Source organism: Rhagoletis zephyria, unplaced genomic scaffold, assembly GCF_001687245.7.
Source record: "Rhagoletis zephyria isolate East Lansing unplaced genomic scaffold, Rhagoletis_zephyria_1.1 Rzeph_scaffold_02957, whole genome shotgun sequence".
In the NCBI taxonomy this organism is placed as follows: Eukaryota; Metazoa; Arthropoda; class Insecta; order Diptera; family Tephritidae; genus Rhagoletis; species Rhagoletis zephyria.
In genome coordinates this window covers 45,006-69,106 of record NW_016160041.1, presented here as the reverse complement: position 1 = coordinate 69,106, position 24,101 = coordinate 45,006, and the positions used below count along the sequence as shown (strand labels likewise).

The window sequence follows — 24,101 nt, the reverse complement described above, 5'->3', positions numbered from 1 at the left end:
TGTATATGGAATGGTTTATCTTTTTACTTTCTCTTGAGAGACTTCGCTCTTCGCATACAGAGCCCTTCGCTTTAGCTAAGCAGTTAGTGTCTGTAGTGGTATTACAAAGGACTGATGCTTTTGGTCAAAGTGTTGCCTTGCTTGGTGCAACCACCTTTACCCAGCTAATCTAGTTCGCCTCCCTCATTCTGTTTTTCCCTGCAGGTCAGTATTTCCATTCGTAAGAGAAAGAGTCCGCCAAATAAAGGTTTCGGGCTAAATTTTGCAGAATATTTGCTAATAAATAGGTCCACTCTGGTGCAAGATCTTGTACATGACTAACTGCTTTGGACTAAGTATTCCTTGGCACGTAATCAGCGATAGTAGTCGCTCCTCCGATCATCGGAGTAACTTTAAGAAACCTGGGCTAATCTTTCTATCAAACTGAAAATGTCTAATTGGTCAGATTGGTCTGCAGACAACTTGTGGGATTGCTGAATGGCTCTTCTTACAGTACTGCATTCTTATCCAAGCTCCGCGCACACCCTCATATCATACAAACATAAATAGTGCGTCCTTTCCCGCGGCCACGCTGCCTGCAAAGGATTTTCGTAAGCGATGCAATTTTCATACTCACAAAAACAAAAACGACCGCAACTAATTAATTCCGCTTGCAACCATCAGTGCCAACAACACTGCTACCCTCCACCGCACCGACGCTTTCCACCGCCGCGGCAGCCATGGCTGCTGCCACATTAACATGTCGCAGCATCAGATCGCTGTCGGCTGCCTTGCCGATGCTACTCAAATTCAACACTGCAGCATTATCGACCGACGTCGTTGTCGCATACTCGTGCGCGGAAAGTTTCAGAAACTGTTCGTAAGCCGAGAGACGTGCGGTGGGCGGCTCATCACCGCTAATTGCTTCCATGCTGGTAGCAGCACAGGAGCCCGCATGGAATACTTTGCTAGTCATGATGGCGGCGTTGCTGCTGCTGCTGCTGCTGTGGTATGGCGGTGGTGGTGGACGCTCGCTCAACAAACTGGGATGAGTAATGGCGCCAGGGCCTACACCAAGGCTTCCACGGCTGATGGAAACTGCATCTGCTGCTGCGCTTGTGCCTGACGTGTTGATGTTGCTTAAGCTGCCAAGCCTTTGCAAGTGTTGTGATTGTTGTTGTTGTTGCTGCTGCTGGTGCAGTTGATGCTGTTGTTGCGCATGCGCATGCGTATGCACCTGCTGCTGGTGTGCCAAATCTAGCGTTGATAATGTCGAGTGCGGGTGCGTAACCATTGCGGAAGCGGACGCGTTCGCACCGCCGTACATTAGCTCGTCTGATTGTCGATGGTGATGCTGTTGTTGGTGCTGCTGTAAGGCAACTGTGGTTGCCTCAGCAGCGCCGGTGCTCATCGGACTTGGTGACGTCGGCGACTGTTTGATGTGGGTTATGGTGGGCGTGACTACAGAAGTGGCGCCACCCAATTCGCTACTACCACCGAGTCCCGAGCCGCCAACACCGCCACTGCTGCTCACATTCTGGCAATCACTGAGATTGCTTAAATAACGTGCATTGGTGTTGTTGCTGCTACTGCCGCTATTGTTGTTGGCTGCGTTGCCAACACCGCTGGTGCTATCGGCATTATCATGTGTGTCTTTTGTTGTTGCTGCTGTCGTCGTGGTGAGCGCCAAGCCGCGTGCACTCGCGCCGGTTACCGTGCCCTCGTCCATTGCCGTCGCCGCCAGGGAGCTACTGCCATGGCGGTCACTATCACCACACTTGCTAACGCCTCCTACGCTTCCTCCTACACTGCCACTGCCACCGAGGCCGCCGCCGCCGCCGCCGCTGCTTCTACTGTTGAATTCATTGTGTGTGGATAGATTGGGCAGTTGCAGTTCATGCTATTCCTTTATCAACCGATAAATGTGGTGCGTAGCGCCGCTATTCTGTGCCGCCACCTCGAACACGTACGCTATGCAGAGAAGGGTCTCTTGTGTGTCTCGCGCTTGCATCACCTTAACGAAGAGTAAGCAGGAAGATAACGAGGTGAGTATTACATGTCTAGACATATCACAGTACGTAGTAAATAGTGTATCACGACACACTTATGTATGTATATACCTGCAGTATTGTGAAGTTCTCCAGGACACTGTTCATCATATATCGCTCAGGCAGGTTCTTCAATTTCTGTATGAAATTTATCATATATTCGCACATCGGCGACCGATGTATGCGATATACGAAGCGACCATTCTCCAAGCGTGAGTATTCTGTTTCCACTTTCTCGACGACCTGTTTGCCAAACGAGCAGACTTTTGTCGAACACACGAGCACAACATTTTCGTTACTCTCATATCTAAAAAGAAAATATTTGTTGGAACACAGGGTTTTAAGGATTTAAAACTACGAAAAACCATTTGGTTGCGATACATACTGACTCGTAACGCCATAGAAATCTCCCGTTTCGCTGCCGGTTATTTCGGTATTCAAGTCTGCCCAACATTTAACTAGATAGAAGGCATTTTGTGGACCTTTTTCATAGAGATCTTTAAGACCGCCTGATTTCTCAGGGAACTTGTCGGAGATCTGTCGGATGTCAACAGTCTGTAGGGAGAAAATAAGAGTAGAAAAATTACAAAATTAATAATTTTTTAGTGTTAAAAAAGTAATAATTTCGACAATTTCCGCAATTTTCAATACAACGGATTTAAAGCGATTTGAAGGCGGCAAGATGAGATTAAAAGAGAGAAGGCTCGCTCTGAGCAAAACTGGACTAAACATGTCAAGTCTCAGTCCGACCAGAGTTGATTTATAGTACTAAATATCGATTCGGTTAGAGTTCTTTACTGATCCACATATAACCAAGAGTGCCACCTTGAAGATACATATCGATACCTTAGCCTTTTGTATGTATAGCTCTATTCAGGTGTAAGTTCTATGAGAGTTCACCGTCAAGAATAACCTCCAGTTGAAGGAGGCTAACTAAGATTAGCAAAATGCCTCAAAATCGGAGAGAGTAATTATGACCGCAGCCCAATCAGGTATACTCTATGTCACCAAATAACCTCTTGGACTTTATAAGGGAGTTAAAACTGAGCGAAGATCTCCTGTTTGTACTCCATACCTCCACTGATATCTATATACCATGGATGACCCGGCCCCATTGTTCAAGCTTCCTTGGATCTTCTTGATGCGTATCTGCATCCTTCGACCTTCCAAAATAAATAAATGAAAAGGGGATCCTAAGATTGATGTTCTTGTTGACTTAGTCACGATTAGTTATAGAGGAATTCTTACGCTTCGTAAAGTGTCTGAACGACCCAATGCATTTAGGTGTTGAGAGAACTTAATGCAGCGTATTCCCATTGCCGGAGCGTTACTCAGCATGAATGCGAAAGTCCTGGAAATCTTATTTAAATTTCGGTTGTGGATCTCTTTGGACAATTTCCTTAAATTCAGTAGTTTGTCTAACCAAGTTTTACGGACTCACAGTTTTGTCGACGTACGTTGGGTAAATCTTCGATTATGAAACAATTCATTAGGATAAAAAGGACACACCGAACCTTACCCTACCCACTAACTACTCCAACGAGCGCCTTTAAAACTCACCTCAGCCTCCTCTAATTCGATACTTATAACTAGTAAACTAAAGGTAGGCCAAATTGTAGTCAGAAAAAATTGAGTGACATCTGTCAAAATACTCTTTAGCGTCTAGACTACTCGGTTCCTACTCTAGCACCTACACCCTCGAGAACGGCTGGCTTCCCACTTAATTGGATGTAGGCAGCCATTTTAATCTGACCCAATTTAAGTAGTAATTAGTACTCACCTCGAGTAGCGGATCGGAAAAGGACGGTTTGCCACCGAGTTGTACGAACAAGTGCCGGTGATACTGAAAATTAAATTCGAGATTAGTCGAAACACATTTCAAACAAACTGTATATTTCGTTAAAAAAAAAACCGAAACACTTACGATATCCTCTCTTTGTATTTCCATGAATGCCGAGAATTCCAGCAAACGGAATTTGTGCGTCGCTATCGCTCTACCCTCCCACGGCAGTTGTGCTGGCGGAAGTCCTGCTTCGATGTCACCAGACACGGCTGTCGATGGCTTGCCGGCGGGGTAGGGGGGTTGTGCGAATGGCTTAATGCTGTAATCGTAAAAACTACGGTCAATGCAAACAATTTCAATGTGTCAACTTGTTAAATATTTCGAGATAACTTACTCTTGTGAGGTGCTGGGCTGTAGACCTGGCTGCCAGAATTGCTGTGCGGTGGATGATGGGTGGGGAGAAGAAGAATGGAAGGAAAAGAGAAATATTTATTTATAAGCGATTATATAACTTCAAGATAGACAACAACAACAACATTAATTCAGTTACAGTTACACATATGTATGTATACATATATGCATAATAAAATAAAGTTGAAATGAAAATACATACATACATACATCAATAAGTATGTAATTATGAACGAAATGTGCTAGCGAAAAGCAAGGTTTATATGAAGAGCCAATAATTTTTTTAGGGTTATGCGAGTTTGATGATGAGAGCTTTTAGCTTTGTTTGGTCTTAGCATTTAGAAGAGTAAGTTTATTATACACATACTAGTAACACAAAGTTGATACTTCTCCGCTGATTATATAATAATAAGGTTCTTATTTATTTACATGTCCGTATTTATGTACAGTGACTCAAACGAGTGTTCACATGTTAATTTTTTTTTTTTAAATATTCAAATGTTTTTCAAGCAAAAATAATTTTGTATTTTTTTTTTATAAAAATTTTGTTCATGCTTTAACAAAAAACTATTTTAATCAAAGTTTCTAGCGCTATACAAAATTCAGAAAAATTTAACAATTTCATAAAAATTTCGAGTTTTAAATTTTAATCTTTAGAAAATTTTTGGGCTTGCTGACGACTTTTGCGGTTTTTGTATAATACAAGCAATTTATAAAAACCGGCGTGATTTTTGAATGGAACGGTATTGTGCATTTTATTCCATAGAAACACACGTTTGCATGGAAAAAGTGCAAAAATCCGTCAGCAAAAATTAAAAAATTAATGAATTTTTTAGCGGCTAGAAACTCGCACGTTATTCTACTAAAATTTTATGGCCGTACCCAAAATTATTTTAAAATTTCAGAATTAAAATTTTCGAATTTTTTAATGAAAATTTGTAAAATTTTTCAATATTTTGTATAAAGTTTGAAACTTTGATTCATGTTTACTGGTTTGTCCAAAGCATGAAGAATATTTTTATAAAAAAAAAGAAAACAAAAAAAAACTTTGACTTGAAAAACATTAAGACAATTAAAAAAGAACACTGCTTTGAGTCACTGTATATGACGATTAACGAAGCCTTAACCCATATGAAATTTTTAACCCCAATTCAAGTTTTTATTATTGTTTACTGCTACGCTTTTCCGCTGCCCCTTCAATGCTGATGAGATGAAGCGAGCAATGTGTGTGTTGCGTTAGCGATGGACCACAACTATGGCGTAAGTATCGAAATGTTCGTGAAATATGGACCTTAACCTATGAATTATTGGCTTACAGACGTCGTTGAGGTACTACAGCCTCCCACACACGCACACACACATACACACCTTTATACACAAAATATATATATATGAAAGGGAAATCAAATGATTTATTTACAACGTAGCGAGTAACACAAAGTGAAGCCTTACTGCGGAATTAGCAAAATGCTTAGATTGGCTTCTGATTGCTTTTATTATTTATTTATTTATTTTTTGTGGTGATGAGCACAAATTTAGCCGTTCGAGTTAGAAAGCGGTAAACAATTACTATGAACTTTTTCTTACGCCCGGATACATTGGTGGACGACGGAGTGGCGTGTGCGCATGCGCATGCGTATGTGCGGCATGTGGCGGCAAACCAGCAGCTGCTGCCGCCGCCACCGCCGCCGCTGTTGCTGTCGGTGTTGTCACCGTAGCCGAAGCCGGCGCCGTTGTTGTCGTCGCAATGGAATTCTGCGTTGCTGTTGCTACTGCTGCCGCCGCTGCCGCTGCCGCTTGTTGTTGTTGCTGCAAATATGCCGCCGTACCCGCTGACGTGTGCGGCAGGTGCGGTTGTTGTTGTGCATGCGCGTGTGGATGTGTGCTGGTAAGGTGGTGGTTGTGGTGGTGGTGGTGGTGATGATGGCTAAGGTGGTTTAGGTGGTTCAAGTGGCTCAGGTGGTGGGCGTGGTGATGGGGTGGATGCGGATGCGGGTGCGAATGCAAGTGTGAGTGCGTTGGTCCGACTAGATGTGTTGCTGCCGCCGCCGCCGCCGCCGCTGCTGCAACTGCTGCTGCAGATGTCGACCCTGCGGACGATGAAGCTGACGAGACTGGCGGCCCCACAGCGGTGAAAGCAGCAGCTGAGGCGGCAAATGCCAGATTCTTCGCCGCCTGTGCGGATACGATTTGTGAGCTGGTCATACCGCTCATAGCCTGTAGTGCTTTTTCCTTTTCGCTTAGCAAATGTAGCGAATGGGCGTGCCCATTGATGCCAGCGATGCCGTTAGGTTCCTGAAAATAGTAAGTGTAGGTGGTAAGGTGGTGCTCTGCTGATGAGGTGCGTGGGTCAAATTTTCCTATAAATTGTGTGGCATTGGCCAAGGCTGTAAATGCTAGCTAATTGGGGAAGCTGGAATAAAATTTGCATTATTTATTGGCTTAGCGGAAATACGATGAGATAGTGGCGATGAGATGCATGGTGGATGGTGGAAATACTGATCATTGGTGATTATGATGACGCATGACTCTCCTCAAGCACATAATTTTATTAACAAATTTTATTTAAAACACTTCTGCAACTGGGATATGATTTAACCAGCGTTCCAGCGCTTACTTTAAATAAACTCANGGAAGCTGGAATAAAACTTGCATTATTTATTGGCTTAGCGGAAATACGATGAGATAGTGGCGATGAGATGCATGGTGGATGGTGGAAATACTGATCATTGGTGATTATGATGACGCATGACTCTCCTTAAGTACATAATTTTATTAACAAATTTTATTTAAAACACTTCTGCAACTGAGATATGATTTAAACAGCGTTTCAGCGCTTACTTTAAATTAATTCTTTATTTTCTTTGTAGTTTACAAAGTCGCTGTTGCACTCCTTGTGGCCTTGCCGCGCCACACTTTAGCTCAGTGTGCATGCCATTCCTGCCACAGAAGCAAGCAGCGGTTACCTGCACAGCTGGGCATCTCTTTGTGGTTTCTAGATGCTCACACAAGGCAAAAAAAAAAAAGGAAAAAAAAAACCACTATCATTCACGTATAAGCTTGCACACTTTTTCGTATCCTTGTCGGCAGTCTTAGTTGGTGGAGAAATTCTACTAAGCACTCAACTACAAAGTGACCCAGAAAACACCAAAGAATTTTCGTATGACACAAAATAAAACCATAACANAAAAACCACTATCATTCACGTATAAGCTTGCACACTTTTTCGTATCCTTGTCGGCAGCCTTAGTTGGTGGAGAAATTCTACTAAGCACTCAACTACAAAGTGACCCAGAAAACACCAAAGAATTTCGTATGACACAAAACAAAACCATAACACAAAAAAAAAAACTGAAAGAATGCGAAGAAACCTCATAAAGCGCACTTGCACACATTGTAAGGATAGTGAAGTAAAGACATAGAAACCGCACGCTACTCGAATGTGTTGTGTGTCCACTGTGTGTATGAATCCTTACGGGGGAATTAAATGGTAGCAAAGAAAAGGAATCCTATTAAAAGGGCAGCAGAAAGATACATACATACATACGTAACAGCAAACAATTTAGACAGAATCGCCAGAACTTGGTATACCTGCGGAAGTTACGGCTGCGTTTGAATAGGGAAGAAGGCGTATGCTGAATATATTCGAATAATTAAACCACAAAGCATCATCTTTCTTTTACTAAGGAGCAACTATGTATGTATTAAAACAGGCCTAACCGATTTTTTCAATGGACTGATCGGTATTTTTCAAAAATAAATGTTGCAAATTTTCCAGGATATTCAAGGATAAATTTTAAAAGGGACATTTTCAATACCTATTTGTCCTTATGCACCAACAAATTTAATCTTTTTTAATTCTACGGAATTTTCTCTTTTATTTGATACCCATATTTTTATTATATGTACGTACATTTTATTATGTTTGGACCCTAGTTTGCCTAAAAAGTTTCTATTCGGAAACTTCCATACCCATATACCCATTCCAGTTATACAAACAACGTCTGTCTGGTATTCCTTTACGATCCTAAATTTTAGTAATTGGCTTTTGATTTCGATAATTCATGCGCTGCCTCGTTCCCGTTTATGTCCATATGCCCTCGGCCCGTATTATGATAATTTCGTATCGAACGGAATTTGAGGCCAACTTTCTTCTAAAGACTTTAACTAGCAGCGACCGATTCAAAGAAGAAATAGTGCCTGAATTGCTGCTTGGCCATCAGAGAAAATGTTCACTAACGTCTTTGCGGGTACTCGTATTTTGAGCCCCTTACCGACAACAATCTAAAAATTGCTACCTCTTGGCTTTTGTTTCAGCGAAGCTTCCTGAAGCGCATTTGGTAAAAAAGTTGAGGGAAAAAACGAAGGCCATTGAATAAGTTTCGTGTTCCCTAAGCTCGAGGGATTCATATCTGTAGGCTACGCTCTCAGAATGCGCTAGCCTTAATGGGGTCGGGTAGCCGTACAAAAAGTTTTCCGAACTCTTCTCCGCCTTCAGAGCAGAAAGAACAGGCAAATGAAGTCCTCAAGTGTGCCGACTACAGCCAGGTTCTTAAATTGCGAAATGTTATCCTATGTTATCGATCTGCGATTCCTCGATGCTTCAAGGTCTTCATTGAGTGAAATTTTGAACCCATCTACTGATGATGACCGCTAGAGCTGTTGACTTGTTGTCTACTCTGTGGTTAACTCAACTTATCTTGATTCTTGTACCTTCGCAAGATTTCAACTTTATTAAGTTTATAATCTGGCTAAAGTGCTGTATGGAGCTCCAATGCACCTTTTGTACGTGAATCGCTCTTCATATTAAGTTGTGCGTATTAATAATTTTTCTTGCAAAAATTATGCTCTAATGAGTGCATGGTATACTTTTTCGACCGATTAATTCATGAAGAAATATTTCGCATGAAGTGCTATTAAAGAAAGTCTCCAGCAAAGTAAAGCCGTCTTTTTGAGCTTTTATGCGAATATGTTTGTAGCTGCTTACGCTCTGTCTCTCGCTCTCTTTCTTTCCACTTCAGTGCGACACAAAGCGTGCGGCCAGGCGATCCTTCGGTCACTTTAACCCACTTTTGAGATCCTTTTACATAATTTTTTAATTTTTTTTATACAAAGCCTTTGCGACTGGACCATTAAACACCGTTTTGCCAAAGGTAAGTACTAAAAAGACGATGCTAAAGAAGAAGAGAAGACGAAAAAGCCTTACAACACTTTACTTTGTGTTTTTGTGTATAGTATTTTGAGTGTAAAAGTAGATTTATTTTTTATTTTTTTTTTAAATAAGTATTTGTTTGTGTTTGTACTTGTTTACCAGTTTTGTGCTTTGTTTGTTTATAACTATATACATGTGTATGTATGTATGTATGTAGTGCAAAAACGGCATCATTATAATAAATGCAAAAGTTGTTGAAAAATTCCAACTTTGTGCCTTTTGCGCCATTTTGCCTCTGGGCTTTTGTTTCAACGAAGCCAAGCAGAAAAAAATACAAAAAAAAAAAACAAAATAAAACTCGACGCAACATTACATTAATTTTCGAAAAAGTAATTTTACTACTATTTTCTCTCCGGTTGCGTTGTGCTGTGCCTGTTTCTGACAGAGAGCCTCACTTTTCTATGCACTTTCTGTTCTGTTCGGGCCTTTTGTTGCCACTGTTGTGCAAATGTAGTTGCCGTTTACGCTTTGTTGTTTCTACTCTTTGTTTGTTTGACTATCCTTGTTTTTGTTTTTTGTTTTTGTTTTTTGATGCCTTTTGACCTTTTGACATAATGTGTGGGCCATAAAATGCCAAAGGAATAAAGCGGAAAATAAGAGAGAGCGGAGCGGAAAACGAAGTGCAAGGGGTGGAAGAAGAGGAGGGCGAAAAGAAAAGTTGCAGTGGACAATGCTGCAGGCGAAACTTGTGCTAGTCTGGTAAAATGGGCGTGGCTTAGAGGTGGGCAGAGCGGTGTGCATCGGGCAGCAGAGTGTTTACAGAAGATTAAGGGGAAGTAACAGCTGGCTCTAGTTGATTGGTATGTATTACTAGACCTGGCGCGCGGTGAAGGAAGATGCGGCGGCATGGCAAGGATGGTCTGAGGGGGTGCTGAGAAAACAAAACAAAATGACCGGCATTCAAAATGTATGTACACTTTTGAGTGTTTTGTAACAAAAAGTAATACTACAAATAGCAGCAGGACCTGCGCCAAAAGAAGTCAGTCAACACTAAAAACAACAACCACAACAAAAAACACACAAAGTAACAAAACAACTGTTGAAATCAAATAAACTTTCGAAACAAAGCTAAAGCAAAGGAAAAATAGAGGAAAACAAATTAAATGAAAAAGACTATAGTTTTTTTTCTGCTTTTTTTTTATTTGATTTAATATATTTTTGTTGCATTCTGCACTTTGTTTTACGGCTTTTCTGCCCGCTTTCGCTCGACACAAACGGTCAGTAAGCAAAGAAAAAGGATTTCAATGGAATTTTCACTTCACAAAGTGCGATGCAACACACTAACAACAACAACAATGACGACTACTGCAGCAGAAATATACACAAACAAAAAATAAAAATAAAAATAAAAAATTGCTGAAAGAAGAAAATTGAAATGGATGAAATGTAAAATAGAAATGAAAAAAAAAAATAAAAAAAAAATAGTTGAAACGACAAAGAACAAAACACAAAGTAAACTGCAGTGTGCGCACTGCTGGGCTGTTGGGAAGGCACTACCACCAGTGCGCCAGTTGAGACGCGCTCAACGTCGACTTAAGATGCGGTGCAGTCACGTGTGGCAGAGATGTTTGTATGCATGTATGTAACTACAATGCAGCAGTTACATACATACATACATTTATTGCACACAAACGGAAAGCTCAAACAAAAACTTTACAATCGCTCAAATCGCACAGAAGGCACAAAAAGTGTATGTAATTTTTATAAAGTTTTACCTTTTACTTTTCTCCAACATAAAACAACTTTTCAAGTGAAATGGACAAATGGTTTCATGTGAATATGTATGAGAAAATGCACATACATACACATGAGCCACTCCATGTTAAATCGACTAATGGTTGAAATCGTCCACATTTGATTTGGATAAATTTTGGTTAGAGCTTTTCTTATACATATGATATAACGAAGTTAAATTTTCCAAGAGTTCAAAGTTTCAGAATTTCTCGTATTTAATTTTTTAAAATCTAAACACAACTATGGTTACAAAAATGGTTCTGGTAATGTTTTAAAGTTGATACTTGTGGCTATATGGGAAAAAATATTTAAAAAAAATACAGAATTTTGAAATTTAAAAATCGTATAAGTAAACATTTATATAAATTTTTTTCAGGGACCCAGAAAAAAAGATATGATCCAAACTAAATAATAAAATCCTCAGGGAATTTATATTCATGATAGGAGGAAAGGGAAAAGAGAGAAAACTCCCAGGGAGTCTCGGTTCAGAATCGGCCAGAATAAACCGAACTTAAATAAATAAACTAATAGACAACTGAAGACCACCAAGTTCGATAAAAGAGTTCAAAATTCACGACTACTTATATAAAAATGATAAAAAACTGATTAACTGAGTTAACCTATGCAGTACTGTGTTCATCAGAAATGGAAGAAGCTGAAAGAAAGAGTGATTTCTTATTGATTTATAGCCCCTTTCCACCAAAAACTTAAATGTAGTTAAGAACTCAAGTACCCAGAATTTTAGCGTTTTTACCTTCTGTTTGCTTGTACTTAATGTGAGCAGTTACGCCCTTCGAGTGGTAATCTTATTTTTCCAGTAGGCATAAACTGCAGCTACAGCTTGGTGGAAATAAACTTCGCGTTTTTTAAATGTGACATTTGTATAACTAAAGACGGATTTCCACTGGGCATTAAATGCTAAAAATTTGTTGACAAAGTCGGGTATTAAAAATGTTTTTATTTTAGAATAAATAGTAGTGATTAAATCTGTTTCCAATGTAATTTTTTACATACATTAATGGAGCAAATTGCGTATTATTTTAATGCCTAAAAGAAATTCGATATTAGCGCTTGTTCTTTCGTAAAAAATGTCGTCACCACGTACAGTTGAATTAAATTGCGCCTATAGTCTATAAAAGCTTTTAACTTTTTCTCAAGGACATCAGATAAACCTTGCTTTTCATATTCGAATCATCAAATATAAATAATTATCTACATACATATAGGTATGTACATACATTTTTCTATTGAGGGAAACAAATAAAAGTAAAATGGATTTTGATGATTAAAGCAGCGGCCAAAAAGTACAAAAATAATTGAAATTAAAAATCATTCTTAAGCTCTATTCTTTGCTCTAAAGCTTAATTGGTTACAATTACTTAACTGCACACAACTCGAAATTTATTCAATATGGCAGAAATCTGTGTGATAACTTACAACTTTAATTTTCGCCTGAATCTCACGCAATTTCCGTCTGGCAAGAACCTGTATGTGCGAACTGACTTGCTTTCGTGTTCTCGTCTTGCCTGTGCGTAATTTGATATAACGAGCGATGAGTTCATTGCGGCCTAGAAATAAAAAAGAGGAAAGAAAAATTTTAAAAATTTGTAATGAGTTATTTTCGTGAAATACTCATATTTAAATCATAGGAAATTTGCTATGAAATTGAGATAAAATCAGTATTTTACTTATTAGAAGAAATTAATCTTGATCCCCCCTAAATGTAGGTGGTGTGTTCTTTTTGGTAGACACTAAAGATTTGAGTGTGTTTACGATAGATATTGCCGTCAGACGGATATGTACATACATACATATGTATGTGTGTATGAAAAATACGTTTGTAAGATAAGTACATATTTGCATAAAAAACTATGAGTTGTGATTTTAAAAATACTAGTTATTTATTTCGTTAGCATATATTACAACAAATTTAGCGGCCGTATTTTTATTATTAGCTTTTATTAAGTTTCACCTGTGCGTAATCAAATCTTACAATCAATTTTTAACTAACTTCGTGATGAGCTAGAGGCTGGAAACTCCTCCTCCTGATCCTCTAGGTGGCGCAGGTGTATACATATATAATTGAAAAACCCGGTTTTACGGTCCGACATGGTTCATATTTGGAATGAATATTACTTACATGAAAAGAAATACCTGTACAAAAACTTTGCTCTATAGGTGGCGCAGTCTTGAATACCCCGAAATAGTCCCTAGAATCTTAGAAATCTCGAAGCAGCTTCGAAAATCTGGAAATAGCCCCGAGAACCCCAAAATTATAGAAACTTCCAAGTAGTCCCGAAAATCCCGAAATAGTCTCTCGAAGACCGAAAATTCTGAAATAGTTCCGAAAATCGCGTAAACTGCGAAGAAGTCTCGGAAATGTCGAAATAGGCCTGAAAGCCCTCAGAATCCGAAGTAGTCTCGAAAATCCTGAAATAGTTCCAAAAATGCGCAAGTAGCCCTCAAAATACCGAATAGTTCATCTAACACAGAGATGGGCAAAGTGGCTCCCAGGAGCCTTTTGCACTTATTAGCTGGCTTGGCACATTTAGGAGGTAGATGAGGGCTAACATCAAGAGCCAGCATGAAGGGGGAAGAAGAGCGTATTCAAATTTCTTGTACTCCGATTGCCATTACTAGTATATATGATGCTTTTAATGTATTTTGTACACCCTTTTACCCTGAGAACTAATTTAGCTCTTGCGTAGCGCTTGCTGGCTCTTTGACGGCTTTAAGAGCCAAAAATCTGCCCAACACTGATCTAACAGGGTTTAGTGACCCATACGACCTCTCTGGTGGGAGTTAGGGTTACGCCGCAATGGACACTTTTGTAGAGCATTCAATTCTAACAAAAGCTCATCATTGACCAAGATTATACCATAAGATGCCTCAGAGCTGTAGACTTTTGAGGAAATAAAATTATAGTTTAAAAACTAAAACCTCGCTATTATAATTTCCATTCGTACTGTCATCAGGTATGTATGTAACTTGAGAATAGAAATCGCTGCATCTTTTAGGCGCATCAATATTACATAGTTACATCCCGAGCTAATAAAAGGGAGGTAAAAAACTCAAAGTTTACGTGTATTTTGAACGGGAAATCTTTGCACGCTTTGGTCGAGTACTTAATATTAATATTAAGGGCTAAAATTTTCAGGGAATTTTTTTTTTTAGCTATTTACCACAAAATTTCGAGGTGGGGGTGCAAAAAAAAATCGCCGAAAAAAAGCACCCTAGTATACAAGTGTACATATGTGCATGTGATACAAAATTTTTAACATTATATTCAATAAAAAATCTCGCTCGCTTCCTTCGCGCAATTCCATAATGAAATTGAAACCCGAAACCGATTTTCACTTCCCTTTTGTCGCCACGCTTTACGCTTTCCCTTCATTTAACCAAACACTAGCAGCAAATATAAATTTAATCAAAATTAATTTGTAGCTACAAAACCAGATAATAGATAGTGAGCGCTCGAGGGCGGGTGCACGTAAATATTCATAGCTTCGCAATATTAAACAATTCACTAACGGCCAGCAGCAAACTAACTACTATCTAAGTAGGATCCATGCAACATAGGCCACTGGCAACAACAAGGCGCGCGCGCTCATATAATAATAAATAAAATAATGAAAGACAGACAGACAGACAGACAGACGGACAGAAACAGAGGCGGCAAAGACAATAACGTGCGGCTACCGCTATGCTTTTCCTCCGACCTGTAGTTGCCCATTCCCTGCCCACCTCTTTCACGCTACTTGCCGTTTTGTTTTGTTTCCTGCCACTTTGACTCCTTTTGTCTTTTATCATTTGCCCTCGTCCTTGCCTTTGCCCCCTTCCACACATTGCTGCTTATGCTGACATTGTAGATACGCGCTTGCAATCCTATTGTTTTCACTTAAATTTTCTATGCCTTCACAAAAGTTCTCGGTAACTTTGTAGTCGCTTCCAGCTCCATCTATATTGCCTGCTGCGCAGTGCTACACTTTACTGTGGATGCTGCCTTGCCCGACATACAATTTTCTGTACATAGTTGACTTGAATTGACTCGAGTCGTTTTAACGCCAACACAAGCAACGTCCTTTATGCATGCCGCCCAGCTTCAGCACTCCTTTTGCGCCATCTTTATTGTCTACGTTGGCCGTGACGTTGGCGTCGTCGTCCTCGTCGTTCACTAATTGCACATTCTTGGCATAGTTTCACTTCTAACCGAATAAAATTATTTTCATTCACTCAAATTGTACTCAAGGAAAGCGTCTACCCGCCCGCCGCCCTTTTTGATCCCCAATATCGGTGCTCGCTTCTACTACTATGCAAGCGCTTTGCTTCACAAACTTCGACATCGACTTTCCATCCATTGTTTTCCATCTTTCCTCAGCCCTGCATTTAGCCAACGTCGTTGGCCTTCACCAATATTTGGTGTTTTGTTTGTTTGTGTCTTCGCGCGCTTTGTACTACATACTAGTTGCTCCATACTCACTCCCCTGGCGTGCCAACGACCTATGTAGATGTGGCTAAACCAAATTTGAAATCGTACAAGCTAGCGGAGCACGGTGGCGTGAGGGTAGAAAAAGCAAAGCTCGGACTTTCTAAGTGATTGTTTTTTGCATCTTCTATGCACATATATCCTCCGGTTATGACGCCTTTTCTTTTGCTGGCAAGGGGGTTGGTGGCCTGCAGCGTTGGACTACTCATCGACCTTTACACACCGCCCCATTCAATTCACTTTTCTTCGGTAAAAAGCAAAAAGTTGCTTTTGCTTCCTTTTCAGTTGCAACCTTTTAGGATTTTCAGTTCGTTGGACAAAAGTGAGACACAATGACTTTGCTCTAAAGCAGCAGTATTTCTCAATTTTTTATTTTATTTTTTTTGAAAAAAAGAACTACTCGTGAAGAGTGGAATAAGTTGCCGCGCAGCTTAACATACATATATGTATGTATGTATATAGTTTTATCTAGTTGGCAAATCCTAGCTTCGTACAATTTTCAAAAGTTATTATCAGTTGTAGTAGCTTTCGAGGATTTAAATGGTATACATACAGATAAATTGAGTTTAATAAATCTTCATTCTTCATTCTTTGGTGTATTACTTTCCGTAGTTTTTCAGAGAGTTGAATTCCATTATCATATCATATCAGTATTATCATATCCACGAAACCCTTCCTTTATGCAACAAATGTGCATTTTTTACTGCTATTGAGTATCTTCGATAGGTTCCATGGGCCGAACTCCCTGCATTATCTATAAAATGATTTTATTTCTCACCAAAAAAATATTCTCGACTTTACCATCTCAAAAGGTTGCATGGAGATAAATAATAAAAAATAATATTAAATTCTAGAACAGATATGAGGTTTAGCGGAGTAGTCTTTCGCAGCTCCTTACTCATAAAACAGACAATTGCGATATCTAGGGTTACTTTACCTGAAACTACGAAATAAAACATCATGGAACGACAATTGTTGATATTGAATATCTGTGTTCTCACACAACCCTATATATTATTACTGTTATGTAAAAGACAATAATAATTCTCATGAGAATAGGAATTCCCGATCACGGAAATTGATATTTACTCTCATCGTAGAGTAAATATTCATTCTCATCCCTAATTAGACGGTGAGAATGAGAGGGAATTCCTATTCTCATCGTTTATCAGAACCTTTACAGAAAAATTCTACGCAATTATAACTATCAAATGTGTTGGGCTCAGTTCTATTTAAATGCAGCCATAGTGTGCCTAAGGACCGGAGGAGGCTATTCAATAGTGATTAGGATGAAATATTATCGAACAGAGTATATTTTTTCACCAAGCTGGTTCATCACGTCTCCTATAATTTCCGCCCTCATCCCTGCCTACAATATGAGGTTGCCACATTTTTCCAAGTACGAAGACACTTAAAATCTTCCCGAGCTTAACTTGATGTTGTCACACAAGTGGAGAGACTAAGATTTTTGGCTGTGTTCAGACCAGAAATGGTTTTCTAAGAAGCACTTTCCGTGACAATTAATACACGTAGACTTGGGTTTTCCTGCTCTTTCTATCCATGTCATGTGAATTCCACATATCTCAGCCTTATGGACAATTCGAGGTCTTTACCGAAAACGACCCTGTGGTAGAAACATTTTACTGGCGTTGCACTCAACCCATCATCGAGGAGGATAAATGGAGCTTCGAGCCGGCTAGGACAATACATTATGATGATAGAACAGTAGCAGATATAAGTATCTAGAGAGAACTGCCCTGACTACAACCCCCAGTGGCATCGTTCCCATATAAGCTGCGGCTAAAAGTAAATTTCGTGCGGCCTGTCTCTCGAGATCAAATAACTTAATTACAACAGTGGGGGGTCGAGAAAAAATACTGAAGATGAGGAAGTAAGGTCGGCTATGGAAAATAATGAGAAATTTATTGCGCTTAAAGAAGAATATGTCGAAAGGAATATACTAATCACATACGAGGAGACCTCGCCTAGTTGATTTGAAATAAATAATAGCTATTGACAGCTCCAGAACGCAACGGCTAATGGCTGCATAAGAGTTGAAAAATTAAGTATTTCCACATAAGTCACCAAGGAGTTGACCTGCAGAAACAGGTAAAAAGAAATATCAATTGAATTAGAGGGAAAATATAAACAAGGAATATGTATGTAAGAAAAACTACGTCGCCAATGCGAAGGACAGTGTTTGAGCCGGCACGTACGCCAGCCACCCAACACACTGGATGGAACTCAATTCAAGCTGCAGCTTTATTGAAATACAATTTTTTGAATTAGATTATGCCCGCCGTGAATACAGCTACATACATACATAGATACCTCCTCGCTTCTAGGCAATTTTACATTTTATACCACCCACTATCGCTTATAGCTTCAGCTGCTAAAAATTTGCACATTTGTTCGCTCAATGTATGTACAGAAAAATATTAGGGTGGCTAAAAAAAAACTTTAAAGTCGGATTTTGATAAATAATAGGGTATTATTATTGTAAGGGAAACAGTTCCGATAGAAAAATATTGATTTTAAATATTTTAAATATTTGAGAATTCAATACCATTTCCACGAAATTTATTTTTTTCCATCATATAAAACGCATTGAAAATTTCCAGCGCTTTGAGCGACCTCTAAATATTTTTTGATGTCAAAATAAAAAAAAACAGGTGTATATTTTTTTGGGTATAGCACAGTCCTAGGGGGTGAGAGCATTTGAATTCCGACTTTACTTTCTTTTGGACCACCCTAATGCACATATACATACTTAACCCCCACTCATCCTCGCCCTGCATGTCCTTTCTTCGTTCTTGCCATGCCTCATCACTGTGACGCATCTTTCATTCGCACATTAAATCCTTCAGACATAATCGTCTGTGCAGACGTGATGAATTTTGCATGAATTGTGCCAAGCAAGCTTGGCTGGCGACTATCCTCATCTTCTGGCTAGCCAACTCAGGCGATTGCTTGATGAAATGTCTCCATTGCTTATACAAATCGCTGTGTGTGTGTGTGTGTGTGTTGTGCATATTCAATGGAGTATAGAGTGGATTTGTTTTGGGTTGATATGGGATTAGTAAGGTTTCTCTTTTGTTGTTGTTGCCTGGAGAGCATTAGTGAAGTTTTTGTTATTTTTGCAACGCGTTGGCCTGGAATTGAGTGCGCGCGCGCGCTTTGAATGGACACATTATTGAAATAAATCGACTGGACAAGCATGTAAATTGGATTTTGTATTTTCATAATAATATAGTGGAGACAACTACACTAACATACATACATACATATGTATATATATAGAGAGACGCACAAAAATGTAAATGAAGCTGACGATGAAGGAAGAAAAATTATTTAAGATTTAAAATCTATTTAAGTAAAAAAAGCTTATCTGGTTTTAATGTCGCCTATAGACAGACTCCTAAATTATTTGTATGAGTGTTTTTTTTTTTTTTTTAATTTTGTTCACAATGGATTAATACAAGCTGAGGCTTTACAAACCTTAGGGTTAGGTTAGGCCCAGTCAGGGACCCATACATGGATCCAAAACCTCTACTCCTTAAATCAGTTCGTAGAGTCTACGAACCATGCGGTGGAACATCTAAAAACTTTAAACATACATAGGAATTTCTTATATAGTGCAGGGCGATCGCAGAGTAAATTACTGATTGATGCAGGCTCTTCTTCGTCGTAGCAGCTCCTGCGTCAATCCTGGATGCAACAAGTTGGTGCTGCTGCCCACTTTGTGGTTGCTAGCTCGCGAAAAATTTGTTCTAAATCAGAGCTTGCAAGATGCTAACGGAATAAATAGCTATCATTACTGTATCTTTTCAAATGCTAAAATCTCATTTTTAGTTGCGTTTCTTACTGCACTCATAAATAAGTCTGCGCTACATTTCCTCTTATTCGTTTCTTTTTCTTTTAGTATTATCACTTAAGCTTCAGCACACTAATTGAAACTGATTAACCCCTTTGAACTTTTTTGCTATACTCTGTTTCTCACTATTTCTTTGCTTTTGCTGCTGCATAGACATATACATTTGCTACCTAGACGCTACTCACCTTGTCCCCCCCTCTCGTTCAAGCACACTTTACTACAATCAATTTGACACCAGAGCGATTCACATCAATTGGATGATGATTTGGTTGTAGCTGTACTTATTTACTGTATTGCTAGCGAAGGCGTTAAGTGGCATCACACTGAATTTGATTGGGTTGCCGGGATTCAATTTAATGAATTAACACGACACCTACTTTGTGTATTATGTGCAAAAGATTTTTAATAGGTATGTACACGATACATATGTATAGTAGCGTAGGCCGAAAATAAGCTTTTTTAGAATTTTGATTGGTAATAGCAAAAATATGGTCATTATGCTCTAAAAAAATCTGTGCGGAAGATTAAAATTTTTGGTCAATATCTTAGGCTCGCCCAAGTCCATCAAGTCCAAGGTTGTGCCACTCCTCCACTTTGTTTGAGCAAAAAATTTGCCGTATGAATCCCAGGAAGTAACGAACGGACTCATGGGCCGAGGAACATTTTTACTTATAGTTCGAGGCTAAACGACAAAGACGTTGCTGGAGTTCTCTCCAATGAACTCGCTCTAATCCTCACTCGACGTTTATCTGACCCCGGGAGCGACTGCCAGGCAGCGCTAATCGCCTACCGAGCAACCTATTACGATCTAATATGACGGTCAGGCTGCAACTAAGCCTCTAAATCCCAAGAGAACAACGCCCCCAAGTAACTACCGACTGACAAAGGGTCTTAACTGTTGTTGGATCCATGAACTCAGCGTTATACGTGGAAACTGCAAGGGGACGACTCATAAGAAAAAAGGGCTTATGAATATATCCATGGTGAATTCTGCTCAGGAAGTGAGCATACCTCTAAACTCCTGTAAATAAAGTTTAGAAGCGATTACCATTGAGAAGACAAACGTCAGGTCTTCTGTAGGATCCATCTATCGGACCACTAGGCACATCTAGCCGAAAGTCGAAGAAAACCCAAAAGGTATCCAGCTTGGCTGTTCCTCTCGAAGAGATGTTGAGAGATTGGGATATTTTGGTGACTTTGTACTTTAATGGATTTTTAAGGAAATTTTCGGGGTATTTAGTTTTTTCCGTGAATTTTTTGGACCTTTACCTATACTTTAGGTATTTTTAGTGACCTTTTCGAAACTTTTCATGATTCTTACAGAATTTTATTTCGGATGCTTTCGGGCTATTTCGTGTAACTCTGGATTATTTTTTACCAAGAAATAACCGATATTTTTTCTGGTAAAAATAGTAGGCACTACTAGGCTGTCCGAGGAGTATTTTACTTTTCGAGATTTTTCGAAAGCGTGTGCGATTTTTTCGAGATTTTTAAGAAACTTTTCGGAATACTTAGTTTTATTGCGGAATTTCGTGGGAGACACTTTTGTATTATTCGAGAATTTCCGATGATTCCTCTTTGATTTTTTCGGTATTTTCCGGTCTTTTTTCGTGAATTTTCAGGGCCAAAAGAATTGAATGCCTCAAAAGTAAAATTACCAATTATTTTCTGCGTGAAAAAATTTTGGAGCAACTTGCAATTTCTTTTTGCCTCAATAAATAAATATAATATAATAAAATGAAATCCATATTTCTCTTTCAAAATAATAAGAGTTGAATATTTGTTTGCTTTTTATTTCAAAGTGCATACTCGGCACAGTCTGTGGAAAAATCGCAAAAGCTCCAACAAAAAAAAAAAAATCGAAAGATTCGAAAGAGAGCGTAGCTATTAATATCTCATATCCAGCTCATGACAGCAAAACTTTTACACAAGTGGTGCGTGCATAATTTTCCTATTTCGCACTTTTGCAGCCAATATAATTTCACACTTTTGAAAATTTTCAAGTTGTTTTTTCGCGATTAACATGTAAAGCATCAAAAGCTGTAGTAGGTAAAAAGCCAGCAGGCGACCTGATAAGAGGCGTGTGGCATAATAGCTGCGATAAACTGTACTTGCCACACATACACACACACACACACACATTCCACCACAATACAAAATATGCAGCTTTGCATGGAAACAAAAGTTGATGGTGTCAAAACCTCAGCTACTCGGTCACCATACACGCGCATGGCTGGGGCTGGCTGGCTGGTTCTGCCTGTCAAACTTTCACTGCGCGATCGGCCGCCATTATTTTTAATTATTACATTATAAGCTCTCGAAAATTCTTGATTGCAGCAGAAGCGGCGGTAAAAATGAAACCAAAATGTGGGTGTGTACGTGTACCTATAAGAGTAGTATGTTTTCATATGTCAGCCATGTGCTGCAACCACAATGGCGGTGAGTGGCAGCCATGCAACAAAGAATGGCGGCGATGACGCTGGTTTGTTCGCGGTGACGACGAAAGTTGACAAGCCACAACGCATGCTGGAGGAGCAAGTGCTCCGCCGATGTGTGCGATAAACCAGTCAGTAAAAGTACCAGTTCATTAACTAGTATGTGCTAAAGTGACGGCCTACCGTTACGAAGATTTTGAACAACTTGAAGACTACCGATTCTGGTTCTGAGATCTCAGGTTCGAGTCCGCTTGGAGGCGATCAAAGTAAAGGAAGTCAATCATTTCGATTTAAATATAAATTAAAAATTGTAAATTTCACTTCATTTAGAAAAAATTTAAATACTCAAATTCCACAAAAAAATTAATGACATTATTTTTTCCCCTTAAAAAAAAAAATTAATTAAAAAAACCTCCTTCCGAAATTCGAACTCGAAACTCTCGAATGGCGTGCGAGAGCTTTGCTCTGTCGGCCATTGCCATTAAACTAGTTGGGCTGAAAAGTAAACTGGTAGCATTCTAGTTCACAACTCGTAGCTTTCCCTGCAGGGTACAATGCCACACGAAAAAAGTCGAATAGTGAAAAATTCGTGGCTAACTTTTTCCTTCGTTAGCTTTGTTGGAAACCAATTTGTTAGCTGCTTTTTGATGCTGATATTGTGGAAAACTGATGGAATTCATAAAATTGGCGGTATTGACGTCGCTTGCATGCGACAAATAGTTTTTTTTTTTACAAACACTTTTAAGCGCGTACACACACACACACACTCATACACAAATTTAAAATTTTTGACATTCATTATCCACAGCAGTGAAAGAGTTGATATCCTTCATAAAGCGTTAGCTGGAAAATGCGGCACTCAAAGGCTGGCCACATTGTTTTCAAAATACTGCTGAGCAGGTGCCATATTCACATAGACGTGGTGCATAGTTAACGGTTTGCATGGAGGTTATTATTTTTTTTATTATTTTCAATATTCGTTCCACGTTGATGTATACACACTGTACTTTAACGTTGTGATGATGATATTGATTATAATTTTTGTGGGCAAATAATTGGGCAACTTTGGTTGATAGCGCAAATTTGCTGATAAATAGTAAAAGTTTTGCAAAAACTAAAGGTGCCACAATTTATGTGGGTCGTGGCAGAGTTTAGTAAAGAATGGTTTGGGCTCTCATAAGTAGTGGCTTAGTGGCTACAAGTTCTTATTGTAAATTTTGTGGATAAAATATTGAAAACGAATTGGCAATCTCCAGCCTGCTCCTGAACAAATGGGCGAACAGTCGGCACAGCGAGTGCTGGGTGAAAACCTCGACATTCAAAGTTGCATGGTTCTTTTGGTCGGTTGTTGACCGCGGGCGGTCAAGGGAGCTTCTGCAGCTGGCTTAGCTTCAGCTTTCGATTCCTACAGGTTTACTGACCGAACATTGTCCTGTAAGAACTTACGCGGTGCGACTTAATATTGCCATGGATCGCTATTGCCTCAGCAGACGAAGTTGAATCATTTCAACACTTCCTACTCTGCTGCACGACATTCGCTAGACTACGTTTTAAGCACCTCGATGCGTATTTCATTAATACACCCAAAAATCTCTCCGGAGTGGAAATCAGCTGCCTGCAGAACTATGTTTTCTGCGCCCAGTGCTTCTCTTAGTTTAAGACAGCGAACCTGTATTTACCGTTCAATGGGCAATCTAATTAGTCTCTTATATTGTCTGCCACAGTAGCCACAATAACTTAACTTACAATCACAGCTGTTTAAAAAATTAAAAAAGTAAAGAAGTCCACGAAAATTGTATAGCAGCGAAGGAATTTTAAATTCTTATAGGTATGTAAATTTCGTAAACCTAAATATAATTTAGAGGAAATCCTCGACACCTATGTTTCTGCAGCGATCGAGATTTGTGAAAACCCTCATGAAGATAAAATATAAAACTATTTAAAGAGCTTTAAACAAGACAAATTAGTTCAATGCTGATGTCTAGAATCGCTGGACCTCGCTCGAATCTTTTACCATACGTAATGTATTTATGACAGCAGTTATATGACAAATAGAGCATTGTGGTATGGAATAATAAGACTAGTGAATACGCTTTGTTGTTTACTATTGTATCCATAAATTTGTGCCGTTTGGGTGCA

General features: G+C 39.2%; 2 protein-coding genes across 4 annotated transcripts in view; both read right to left on the bottom strand.

Annotated features, from left to right (window-relative positions):
- Positions 1 to 640: 640 nt before the first annotated feature.
- Positions 641 to 1,708, bottom strand: LOC108368109 (transcription factor btd-like). The gene is made up of 2 exons (XM_017622879.1): positions 1,217 to 1,708; positions 641 to 1,168 (listed from the first exon to the last, which is right to left on the bottom strand). Exons 1-2 carry the CDS (start codon positions 1,706 to 1,708, stop codon positions 641 to 643), a joined length of 1,020 nt encoding a protein of 339 aa, XP_017478368.1.
- A 153-nt stretch (positions 1,709 to 1,861) lies between these two features.
- The window catches only part of sd (TEA domain transcription factor 1 homolog scalloped), a 63,818-nt gene continuing 41,578 nt past the window's right edge, over positions 1,862 to 24,101 (bottom strand). Inside the window, exons 4-10 of one of the 3 annotated variants that reach the window (XM_017622876.1) lie at positions 12,605 to 12,735; positions 4,205 to 4,245; positions 3,952 to 4,144; positions 3,808 to 3,870; positions 2,413 to 2,582; positions 2,100 to 2,334; positions 1,862 to 1,993 (exon numbers count right to left, since the gene is read on the bottom strand). In XM_017622876.1, the coding sequence (XP_017478365.1) occupies positions 1,880 to 1,993; positions 2,100 to 2,334; positions 2,413 to 2,582; positions 3,808 to 3,870; positions 3,952 to 4,144; positions 4,205 to 4,245; positions 12,605 to 12,735 (947 nt within the window). In that variant the 3' untranslated portion in view covers positions 1,862 to 1,879. Of the gene's footprint in view, positions 1,994 to 2,099; positions 2,335 to 2,412; positions 2,583 to 3,807; positions 3,871 to 3,951; positions 4,145 to 4,204; positions 4,246 to 5,697; positions 6,517 to 12,604; positions 12,736 to 24,101 lie in introns of those variants that run through there. The other 2 variants (XM_017622877.1, XM_017622878.1) reach the window with 2 other exon arrangements.

What these genes read in the sequence shown, in the direction of transcription:
- LOC108368109 (XM_017622879.1), bottom strand. Translation starts at nt 1,708, where the DNA reads ATGGACGAGGGCACGGTAACCGGCGCGAGTGCACGCGGCTTGGCGCTC. An exon ending in ATTTGGCACACCAGCAGCAG is followed by an intron (nt 1,169 to 1,216) that starts GTGCATACGCAT and finishes CTGCACCAGCAG; the next exon opens with CAGCAACAACAACAACAATC.